The sequence below is a fragment of the Schistocerca serialis genome, chromosome 2 (genome assembly GCF_023864345.2).
Source record: "Schistocerca serialis cubense isolate TAMUIC-IGC-003099 chromosome 2, iqSchSeri2.2, whole genome shotgun sequence".
Taxonomy (NCBI): Eukaryota; Metazoa; Arthropoda; class Insecta; order Orthoptera; family Acrididae; genus Schistocerca; species Schistocerca serialis.
The window spans coordinates 344,250,935-344,262,977 of NC_064639.1; the positions used below are offsets into that span (position 1 = coordinate 344,250,935).

The 12,043-nt window shown below is 46.9% G+C and overlaps 1 protein-coding gene across 1 annotated transcript in view; it reads left to right on the forward strand.

Annotated features, from left to right (window-relative positions):
* The window catches only part of LOC126455968 (pickpocket protein 28-like), a 124,281-nt gene that overhangs the window by 83,417 nt on the left and 28,821 nt on the right, over positions 1-12,043 (forward strand). The window contains exons 6-7 of the mRNA XM_050091724.1: positions 4,634-4,838; positions 7,579-7,849. Of these exons, the coding sequence (XP_049947681.1) occupies positions 4,634-4,838; positions 7,579-7,849 (476 nt within the window). The remainder of the gene's footprint in view (positions 1-4,633; positions 4,839-7,578; positions 7,850-12,043) is intronic.

A 12,043-nucleotide genomic window follows, 5' to 3' on the forward strand; every position in this document is an offset into this window, starting at 1 on the left:
AGAAGCGTACCACCACAATACACAAAAAAACTAGACCAATTTAGATGGTTCAAACGGCTCTGAGGACTATCGGACTTAACTTCTGAGGCCATCAGTCCCCAAGAACTTAGAACTAGTTAAATCTAACTAACCTAAGGACATCACACACATCCATGCTCGAGGCAGGATTCGAACTTGCGACCGTAGCGGTCGCGCGCCTCCAGACTGTAGCGCCTATAACCGCTCGGTCACTCCGGCCGGCACCAATTTAGAAACACAACTCGATATGTCCAGTACGTCGGAGTCATCGATGTAGCAATTTGGCACAGATTTAAAACACCCCACTCCCTGATACAAGAGGACTAAATAAAAAATAGGAATTATACATAACTGAATAAACAAAAGCAACAACATAGGGGCAGGTTTTCATATTGGTTATCATAGAGCACAGATTATTAGGACAGGTATCTGATTGCTATCATAATATCGATGCTACGTTTCCTATCTTGTAAATGTACACCTGAAGATGTGATATGAAGTCACGAAACCGGTCGTGTTCCTGTAAAAGTTCATCTACAGCTGAAAGTGGTATATTTCAGAAACACCATTTCGCACTTTTCTCACATAACATCCTGAAAGCTATGGATCAAAGCTGTCAGTTAGACGCAAGTACTTATCGATTTCAGAAAAGTAGTTGACACAGTACGACACCTACGCTTGTTATCAACAGAACGGACGCATACGAAACGAAGAGAAATTTATGTTGAGGATTTCTTGGTAGGGAGGACGCAGCATGTTATCTTGAATGGAGAGTCATCGACAGTTCTACATCTACATCTACATCCATACTCCGCAAGCCACCTAACGGTGTGTGGCGGAGGGTAACTTGAGGACCTCTATAGGTTCTCCCTTCTATTCCAGTCTCGTATTGTACGTGGAAAGAAGGATTGTTGGTATGCCTCTGTGTGGGCTCTAATCGCTCTGATTTTAACCTCATGGTCTCTTCGCGAGATATACGTAGGAGGGAGCAGTATACTGCTTGACTCCTCGGTGAAGGTATGTTCTCGAAACTTCAACAAAAGCCCGTACCGAGCTACTGAGCGTCTCTCCTGCAGAGTCTTCCATTGCAGTTTATCTATCATCTCCGTAACGCTTTCGCGATTACTAAATGATCCTGTAACGAAACGCGCTGCTCTCCGTTGGATCTCCTCTATCTCTTCTGTCAACCCTATCTGGTACGGATCCCACACTGCTGAACAGTATTCAAGCACTGGGCGAACAAGCGTACTGTAACCTACTTCCTTTGTTTTCGGATTGTAGTTCCTTAGGATTCTTCCAATGAATATGAGTCTCGCACCTGCTTTACCGACGATCAACTTTATATGATCATTCCATTTCAAATCACTCCTAATGCGTACTCCCAGATAATTTATGGAGTTAACTGCTTCCAGTTGCTGACCTTCTATATTGTAGCTAAATGATAAGGGATCTTTCTTTCTATGTATTCGCAGCACATTACACTTGTCTACATTGAGATTCAATTGCCATTCCAAGCACCATGCGTCAATTCGCTGCAGATCCTCCTGCATTTCAGCACAATTTTCCATTGTTACAACCTCTCGATATACCACAACATCATCCGCAAAAAGCCTCAGTGAACTTCCGATGTCATCCTCAAGGTCATTTATGTATATTGTGAATAGCAACGGTCCTTGCGGAAGTCGAGAAACACAGCATCTACCTGGGAACCCGTGTCTATGGCCCTCTGAGTCTCGTGGACGAACTGCGCGAGCTGGGTTTCACACGATCGTCTTTTTCGAAACCTGATTCCTACAGAGTAGATTTCTAGTCTCCAGAAAAGTCATTATACTCGAACATAATACGTGTTCCAAAATTCTGCAACAGATAGACGTTAGAGATATAGGTCTATAGTTCTGCACATCTGTTCGACGTCCCTTCTTGAAAACGTGGATGACCTGTGCCCTTTTCCAATCCTTCGGAACGCTACGCTCTTCTAGAGACCTACGGTACACTGCTGCAAGAAGGGGGGCAAGTTCCTTCGCGTACTCTGTGTAAAATCGAAGTGGTATCCCATCAGGTCCAGCGGCCTTTCCTCTTTTGAGCGATTTTAAATGTTTCTCTATCCCTCTGTCGTCTATTTCGATATCTGCCATTTTGTCATCTGTGCGACAATCTAGAGAAGGAACTACAGTGCAGTCTTCCTCTGTGAAACAGCTTTGGAAAAAGACATTTAGTATTTCGGCCTTTAGCCTGTCATCCTCTGTTTCAGTACCATTTTGGTCACAGAGTGTCTGGACATTTTGTTTTGATTCACCTACCGCTTTGACATAAGACCAAAATTTCTTACGATTTTCTGCCATGTTGTAGAAGTAACTTCTGGTGTATCCTAAGGAAGCGCGTGGTGTCCCTTGTTATTCATCTTATATATTAATGATATTGCGGACATTATTAATAGTAACCTCAGACTTGTTGCAGATGATGCAGTTACCTGTAGCGACCGAGCGAGGTGGCGCAGTGGTTAGCACACTAGACTCACATTCGGGAGGATGACGGTTCAATCCCGCGTCCGGCCATCATGATTTAGGTTTTCCGTGATTTCCCTAAATTTCTGCAGGCAAATGCCGGGATGGTTCCTTTGAAAGGGCACAGCCGACTTCCTACCCCGTCCTTCCCTAATCCGATGAGACCGATGACCTCGGTGTTTGGTCTCTTCCCCAAACCAATCCAATACCTGTAGCGAAGTACTATCTCAACGAAGCTGCAGAAATATTCAATCAGATTTCGATAAGATTGCTTTAAACGTTGACAAATGTAAAACTGTGCACTTCTCTAAGCGAAAAGAATAGTATCTTACGAATATAGTACCAGTGAGTCACATGTGGAATCGGTAAACTTATACAAATCTGGGTTCAACACTTAGTAGGGATATGAAACGGAACGATCACATAGCTCAATCATGGGTAAAGAAGGTAGCAGACTTCGGTTTATTGGTAGAATACTGGGGAAATGCAATCATTCTACAAAGAAGATTGCTTACAAATCACTCGTGCGACCCATCCTAGAATAATGCTCAAGTTTGTGCAACCCATGCCACGTAGGACTATCAGGGGATATTGAACGTATACAGATAAGGGCAGGACGAATGGTCACAGGTTTGTTTGACCCACGCGAGAATGTCACAGATTTGTTGAAAGAACTGAATTGGCGGGAACCATCCCAAGAACTCTGTAAAACATTTAAAGAACCGGCTTTAAATGATTACTCTGCATATCTCCCCCATTGGGATCGTGAGGACAAGATTAGATTGATTACAGCACGCACAGAGGCATTTAAAGAATTATTCTTCCTGTACTCCATACGTGAATGGAATGGGAAAAAGCCTTAATAACTCATACCGTGGGATGTACTCTTTGCCATGCACTTATTCGTCTTTCGAAGCGTATCGATGTAGATGCAGATGCAAATGCACACAAACATTCACCGATTCCTAGGTACCTGTGAGATCGATAATCCCTTCGACACCTTTCAGCTGTGTTGCTATGTCTCTGCACTAGCGTCGTTTGTCGCATGTAAAATCTGAGCTGTGTCGAAGGATTTCCTATTCTGCAGGTGCCTAAGAACTGGTGAATACTTGCCTCTGTTCCGGTACATTTTAAAAGTGCATTTGGGACCGAAGGGGTTGCCGAATTGGGGGGAGGGCGTTATTAGAGGGACCCTTTGCCCTTTTATTTACGAACATGTCAATGTCGCATCCTCCCCCTCACATCCACATGCTACAGAAGGGCGCGAAAATCTATTTTGATCGGTCCATAATGATTTCACCCTCTATAGCAGAGCAAACATTTCGTTTGCTACAATCCAAAAGGACGAGATCGCGTTCCATGAGGTTGCGGCTGGACGATTTACTTAGAGGAGGGGGGGGGGGGGGGGTATCAGCAGTGTCAAAGATTGTCGAGGACGTCGTCCAACTGCACATTATATGGTAAACTATCGTTTTTGATGGCGAAAAGTATGAAAATGAATGTTCCAATTGAAAGGATCATTTCATTGACACCCTTTATGAGACCACTTGAGACCTCCTCTTGCCGATTCTGGGCAGCTGTCTGTCCCAAATGTTTTCCTCGTTACCCACATGAAACTCGTCTGATTTCAACACTGTGCATCACGGTTCCAACTTCCATCACAACAGAGTCAGGAGAAGGGGTGAGATGTGAGTAAGGGGAGGTGAGATGATCTTCTCACCGTGCGACACCTCCACGGTGGCGTTGGGTAGAATTGTGATGAAATTTTGTGCCATTGTGACACCATGAACCCACCCTCCACCTCACATGAACTCTGGCCTTGTTTTCGCCTCTGTCAACACGTTCTTGCTTGAAGCATCGTTGAGTCCGTGGGTGACGTCGCACGCTACCACGCTTCCGCACCATTGCAGAGAAAGGTAGGAGGCACTTTTGAGCCAAATTTCAGACTTCTGCGTCGTAATAGCAGCAAATGACAGGCTTTCAAAAAAGTTGCCCTTTAATATTGTTGGACAGTTTATTACTACCTGTTTGGTCTATCATGAAGCGTGAAGTGTGTATCTGTGTCATATGGATGATTGATGAGGATAGCTAGACATGTTTGGTGTGCGCAGCATCCAGCGCCAGGAGGGGAACCTGCAGTATGGGTACCGAGCGCACAGCTGGACGCTGGAGGATGGCTACACAGCGGACTCCGGATATGACACGTATCCAGAGCGAGCACTGGGCGCCGGCGCGCGCAACGGCATGTTCGTGCTCCTCAGGGCCTTTTCCTACGACCTAGACTACATCTGCAGGGGCCCCGTGCAGGGGTTCAAGGTAAGATTCCGGCCTGCGGGCTTTCACAAGTGAGAACTAAAGCGATGAGTGTGCTTTTGCGCTACGTGTCTTTTGTTTCCGATCGACATAATTTTCAACATCAGTCAAAGTCAATGTAGTCATACACTCAGGGAATGAGTGTGGGCGCAGACGCAGGAATCGTTCATCGCCGCTGTTGGTAAGGTCCTTCTGTAAGTGATTTTCCATTACAAAATTGTTAAGGCTTTCGTGGCCACTTGTAGACAAACTGCCCATTTGCTTCTGTCTCGGTTTCTTCGGCCGACGTTCGTCTGATGATTTTACTGAAGTTTCGCCAGCACCATTGGCTGGCACTGTCAAAGCTTCACCCTCTATTGCCAGTTCACCACCGGGATTGGAGAGTGAAGCTTTGACAATGCCAGCCACTCGTGCTGGCTTAAATGTTTCAAATGGGTCTGAGTACTATGGGACTTAACATCTGAGGTCATCACTCCCCTAGAACTTAGAACTATTTAAACCAAAGGACATCACACACATCCATGCCCGAGGCAGAATTCGGACTTGCGACCGTAGCAGTCGCGCGGTTCCAGACTGTAGCGCCTAGAACCGCTCTGCCACACCGGCCGGCCTCGTGCTGGTGAAACGTCAGTAAAATCATGAGACGAACGTCGGCCGAAAAAATCGAGACAGAAGTAAATGGGCAGTTTGATTTTCCATTGCCTTCCTCTGACGTGTTATAAAGTGCTAAGTGTGTATCTGTGTCGTGTGGATGACTGACGAGTGCTTGTATGGTGTAGGGTTGGGTTTGTATTGTTATAAACGAAGGGAAGGAAGAGTGCGAAACCTAGGGGAAATGTTTGCAGAATGAATTTAACTCTGCTGCGAAGTGTGCACTGATTTGAAATTCCGTGGCAGATTGAAACGGACCAGGACTCGAACCTGTGACGTTTGCTTTTACGGACAAGCGTACTATCGACTGATCTACCCAATTATGACTCACATACGTAGTAGAAGAGGTACTACCGGAAGTGGAGCTGTGAGGGCGAGTCGCAGATCGTGCTTGGATAATCAGTCAGTTGAACGTCCCAGGATCGAGTCCCTGTCTGCCAGACACTTTTAACCTGCCATGAAGATTCACAAATTACACTACTGGCCATTAAAAATGCTACACCAACAAGAAATGCAGATGATAAACGGGTATTCCTTGGACAAATATATTATACTAGAACTGACATGTGATTACATTTTCACGCCATTTGGATGCATAGATCATGAGAAATCAGTACCCAGAACAACCACCTCTGGCCGTAATAACGGCCTTGATACGCCTGGGCATTGAATCAAACAGAGCTTGGATGGCGTGTACAGGTACAGCTGCCCATGCACCTTCAACACTTTACCACAGTTCATCAAGAGTAGTGACTGGCGTATTGTGACGAGCCAGTTGCTCGGCTACCATTGACCAGACGTCTTCAATTGGTGAGAGATCTGGAGAATGTGCTGGCCAGGGCAGCAGTCGAACATTTTCTGTATCCAGAAAGGCACGTTCAGGACCTGCAGCATGTGGTCGTGCATTATCCTGCTGAAACGTAGTGTTTCGCAGGGATCGAATGAAGGGTAGAGACACGGGTCGTAATCTGAAATGCAACGTCCACTGTTCAAAGTGCCGTCAATGCGAACAAGAGGTGACCGAGACGTGTAACCAACGGCACTCCATACCATCACGCCGGGTGATACGCCAGTATGGCGATGACGAATACACGCTTCCAATGTGCGTTCCCCGCGATGTCGGCAAACACGCTTGCGACCATCATGATGCTGTAAACAGAACCTGGATTCATCCGAAAAAATGACGTTTTGCCATTCTTGCACCCAGTTTCGTCGTTGAGTACACCATCGCAGGCGCTCCTGTCTGTGATGCAGCGTCAAGGATAATCGCAGCTATGGTCTCCGAGCTGATAGTCCATGCTGCTGCAAACGTCGTGGAACTGTTCGTGCGGATGGTTGTTGTCTTGCAAACGTCCCCATCTGTTGACTCAGGGATCGAGACGTGGCTGCACGATCCGTTACAGCAATGCGGATAAGATGCCTGGGATCTGGACTGCTAGTGATACGAGGCCGTCGGGATCGAGCACGGCTTTCCGTATTACCCTCCTGAACCCACAGATTCCATATTCTGCTAACAGTCATTGGATCTCGACTGACGCGAGCAGCAATGTCGCGATACGATAAACCGCAATCGCGATAGACTACAACCCGACCTTTATTAAAGTCGGAAACGTGATGGTACGCATTTCTCCTCCTTACACGAGGCATCACAACAACGTTTCAGCAAGCAACGCCGGTCAGCTGCTGTTTGTATATGAGAAATCGGTTGGAAACTTTCCTCATGTCAGCACGTTGTAGGTGTCGCCATCGGTGCCAACCTTGTTTGAATGCTCTGAAAAGCTAATCATTTGCATATCACAGAATTTCTTCCTGCCGGTTAAATTTCGCACCTGTAGCACGTCATCTTCGTGGTGTAGCAGTTTTAATGGCCAGTAGTGTATATATACAATCAGCTACTTGACATCCATGTCTGGGTATATGCCTCACGATCTTGATCTTATCTTGCCACTCAGAATGCAGCAGAGAATTCCTCAGTCCATCTAGAGTCAAAGTTACGTCGTCGACTCCAGTCTCACTGCATACGATTGTTGAGTCAGTGCTGTCAACCTACGAGCGTAGAAAGGTGTACTTACTGTTGTTCTGCTGGGGACAGGTGCTGCTGCACAACCCGGCGGAGGTTCCGCGCGTCAGCCTGCAGTACCTGCGCGCGCCGCTCAGCCAGGAGGTGGTGGTGGCCGTCAAGCCCAACATGATGACCACCAGCGACGGACTGCGCTCTTACTCGCCGCACCGGCGCCAGTGCTACTTCCCGTACGAGCGCCACCTGCGCTACTTCAAGGTCTACACTCAGCAGAACTGCGAGCTCGAGTGCCTCACCAACTTCACACTCAGCCGCTGCTCCTGCGTGTCCTTCCACATGCCACGTGAGTCATGCGCACACCAGCATGCGCTACAGTCGACAGCTGCACAATCCATTTACATGTAAGAGCATAAGTTTGGTAGGCTTTTATTTCCGTTGTCATTCGTAATAAAATCTTTTTACTATGGAACCTCCCCATCGCATCCCCCTCAGATTTAGTTAAAAGTTGGCACAGTGGATAGGCCTTGAAAAACTGAACACAGACCAATCGAGAAAACAGGAAGAAGTTGTGTGGAACTATGAAAAAAATAAGCAAAATATACAAACTGAGTAGTCCATGCGAATGATAAGCAACATCAAGGAGAGTGTGAGCGCAGGGGCGCCGTGGTCCCGTGGTTAGCGTGAGCAGATGCGGAACGAGAGGTCCTTGGTTCAAGTCTTCTCTCGAGTGAAATGTTAACTATCTTTATTTTCGCAAAGTTATGATCTGTCCGTTCGCTCATTGACGTCTCTGTTCACCGTGATAAGTTTAGTGTCTGTGTTTTGCGACCGCACCGCAAAACCGTGCGATTAGTGGACAAAATGACGTCCCTCTCCAATTTGATCGCAAGGTCGTAGGTCAACCGATTCCTCCACAGGATAACACGTCTGATATATTCTATATGACACTGGTGACGGCAAGTGCCTCACATGACAGGAATATGTTGTCGACCCACCAAACTTGTACACTTGGCGAATGGGTAAAAGATTCTTCTACCCTGCCCGATTTAGGTTTTCTTGTGGATGTGATAATCACCCCCCAAAAAGTGGTGAAAACATAAGAGTTTGTCACATAAACTGCCTCAAATGAATGAAACAGTTTCACAGTCGCGCAGTTTTCCCTATGCTCTGTCAAAACGTATGTTTTTAACGTTTTCAAATTTTTCCGTGTGTAGACCGTCAAATCCTGCATATGTCCAAGCAAATCTGAACATGTCCTGGAATTTTGGAGAGCGAAGTTGATCATGTGTGAGTGCCTGAACTTTGATAACTGACACACGTTCACGTAAACAATACTGCTCTGTGTACCTGTGCAGCTTCGCAAAATCATAGAATCTTTTCAGAAAGTATTTCACTTACCGAAAACCAAACACTTCTAACGGTTGCACAAGGAATGGTAATCAAGTCTACTCTCACACTAAAATTGTCTGAAAATCAAAAATTAAACTTTTCACTCGAGGGAAGACTTGAACCAAGGACCTCTCGCTCCGCAGCTGCTCACGCTAACCACGTGTTTTTTTTTTTCAATTTATTGGTCATAACATTCCACAGCAGTACGGCACCACGGCGCTCCTGAGCTCAAACTATCCTCGATGTTGCCTATCTTGCGCATGGACTGCTCAGTTTGTATATTTTGCTCATTTTTTTCATAGTTCCACACAACTTCTTCCTGTTTTTCTCGATTGATCTGTGTTCAGTTTTTCAAGGCCTATCCACTGTGCCAACTTATAACTAAATCTGAGGGGGGTGCGATGGGGAGGTTCCCTTGTTAGTAGTTAGGCAGAGTCATATTTCTCTTCAGATGTCTTCAATGGCGTTTCGATCGCTATGTTGGGCTCTTCTTTAGGATTTCACAGGTGCCCATGGATGGCTGGTCTATTTTCCCGGGCATTTTCGGAAATGCGGGGTTACTGGGTGAAATTTTTCAGGCTGCCGTTGGTGGGCCATCGTCACCGAAGAATTACTGGGAAGCAGATATTCAACGAGAAACTTGTCATGTCGCCTCAGTGATTTGCTGGTAATGTTCCTCGCTGCCGACCCAGGGAGAGAGGCATGACAGCCTCGAAGAAGAAAGTCGAACATTCGTGGTGGCGAACCGAACCAGATGGCACGTTGATGTTGATGATCCTGACGCCACCAAACTGACAGCCATATCTCTGGCATCCAGGCGAGAGGCAACTGCATCAGCGAGGATACCATCACGTAAGAGAATCGCCATCCCACTACCAGTAGAGTAGGGGAAGCATGGGAGACACATACTGTAAAGCTGTGGGGAGCACAAAAAGTTGTAGAATGCACCACCTAAAGGAGGGCAACTACAACATCCACAGCATACAGCATTTCACGGACTAATACCAGTTTATGGCGCACATGAATGGATTGACAGTGACAGTGACCGTGGCTATGCGATGAGTTAGAAAAGCTGACATCGCCAGTAGGGAGGACGACGCAAAAGCGGCGGAAGCATGGGCAGCTCCGCATCAGGACTCCATGGAACGGCACATCACTGTGGTGGGGAGGCGCTGTTCTCACTAAAGGGGTTCCATCGCTCTGCAAACCTCCAGAATGTCCATCCCCAGCTTCAACTTAGCCTACCCAGGAGACAGACATCTCACCTGGCCAGGCACAAAAAGTTGGACAACCACTTCAGACAAATGCATGGTAACATCAGTGGCCGTAAGTGGATGCTGACTGGAGACAGAGCTGAAAGAGGTGTTGCATCATCTGGCGTCAGGTTGTCCGAAGACAGGGCATCGTCTATAAGAGGGTGCACAAATCCGATGGAGGTAATCATCAGAAGAGGTATGGCACTGCCTCTTCCGTTTCCTAAAATATTATTACATATTAGACGTCAGACAGTTATTGTCTAATATGAGACCAGACAGCAGAAAAGCAAATGTTGGTACAGCTCTATGATCAGACCATGGTCAGGACAAATGGCTTGCGTCTGCTGACAGCCATCGTTCATTGACACTGGTTCGGGCGGCAGTTTAGGAGAGACAAGCGAAACGTTCATAGCATAGCCGAGAGGAGTCGAAGCCAGTGCCGACTGATCCAGAGTGGGCACAGCAGGCAGCTCCGCCATGGACACGTAAGATAATGGTAAGACATTTGGCCCTGCAGAGAGAGGACATCTCTGATAGATGTCTGAACCAATCTACATCAGAGACATTCAGAATGGACTTGGCATTCCTGGCTACAACCGGAAAAAGTGTGCGGCTGGCCGCCCTACATGCCGGCCTGGTTGACCGAGCGGTTCTAGGCGCTACAGTTTGGAACCGCGTGACCGCTACGGTCGCAGGTTCGAATCCTGCCTCGGGCATGGGTGTGTGTGATGTCCTTAGGTTAGTTAGGTTTAAGTAGTTCTAAGTTCTAGGGGACTGATGACCTCAGATGTTAAGTCCCATAGTGCTCAGAGCCATTTGAACCACCCTACATGACAACAGCCCTGCAGCCGGCAGTAACGAAGTGAGAAGGCACGTATTTCGTTAGTTCAGTTTTTATCTGACAGTCACGATTGAAGACATGGTAGATTTCGAATGTCTTCGACGTTTCAGCAGCGTGGCTGACGTTGTTGTCATAAGGTTTAAAGGTGGCCACCACGCCATATGACGGCACCTCAAATGGCAGTTCGAACACCCTCAACTTTCAGAGGCCAAAACCAGCATGATCAATGACGACAGACCTTATATGGCCGTCAGAGTACCAGAACTTGGGATAGATAACATGGCGCCACACAACATCGGTGCACAACCCTTCATTCGCCAGCTTTACGTAGACAGTGGTCCCCAAGACCGAAAAATGGATTCCAAGAACAGCTTGCGATAGGAAGACGTATTTCTTTCCATATAAACTGTTCTACTTCATACGCTTTTAGTCGTCCATGATCCAAAGCAAAAGTTAAACGTGGCTTGGCGAGAGGAAAATGGCATGATGATCGATGAATTTGGACACAGAGACAAGCCGCTATGCGGTAGTAAACAGAAGCTCTCGCTCGCAAGTAGCACGACAGGTGAGATACAAACAAGACGTACTCACCTCATCATTGCCGACGGCAGACTGACCGACAGAGCTACCCAACCACGACTCACGACCTGCCCAGCTTTACTTCCACCAGTACCCATCTCCTACGTTCCCAACTTCACAGCAGCTTTCATACGATCTCTGGTGTCTTGACAGTTCTTCCCTGGTGGTACCAATAACCACTACTACTGCTTGGGTAGCTCAGTCGGTAGACCACTTGCCCGCAACAGTTCGAATCACAGCCTAGCACACAGTTTCAATCTATCTGAAAGTTTCAAAGCCACGTTTAAAGCAGGGAAGGGGAAGCTAATACTTTTCTCTCTCAGCACCAAAACACCTGCTTTTCTCAGCCATCATCTTTCGCAGAATGGAAGAACAGCCTCTGTCCTCTACACCCCTCGTTTACAGGTTTAAAGAAAGCATGACGTGAACATATGTCTTACATCCGTCAAATGGCTAAGAAAGTAGCATACAT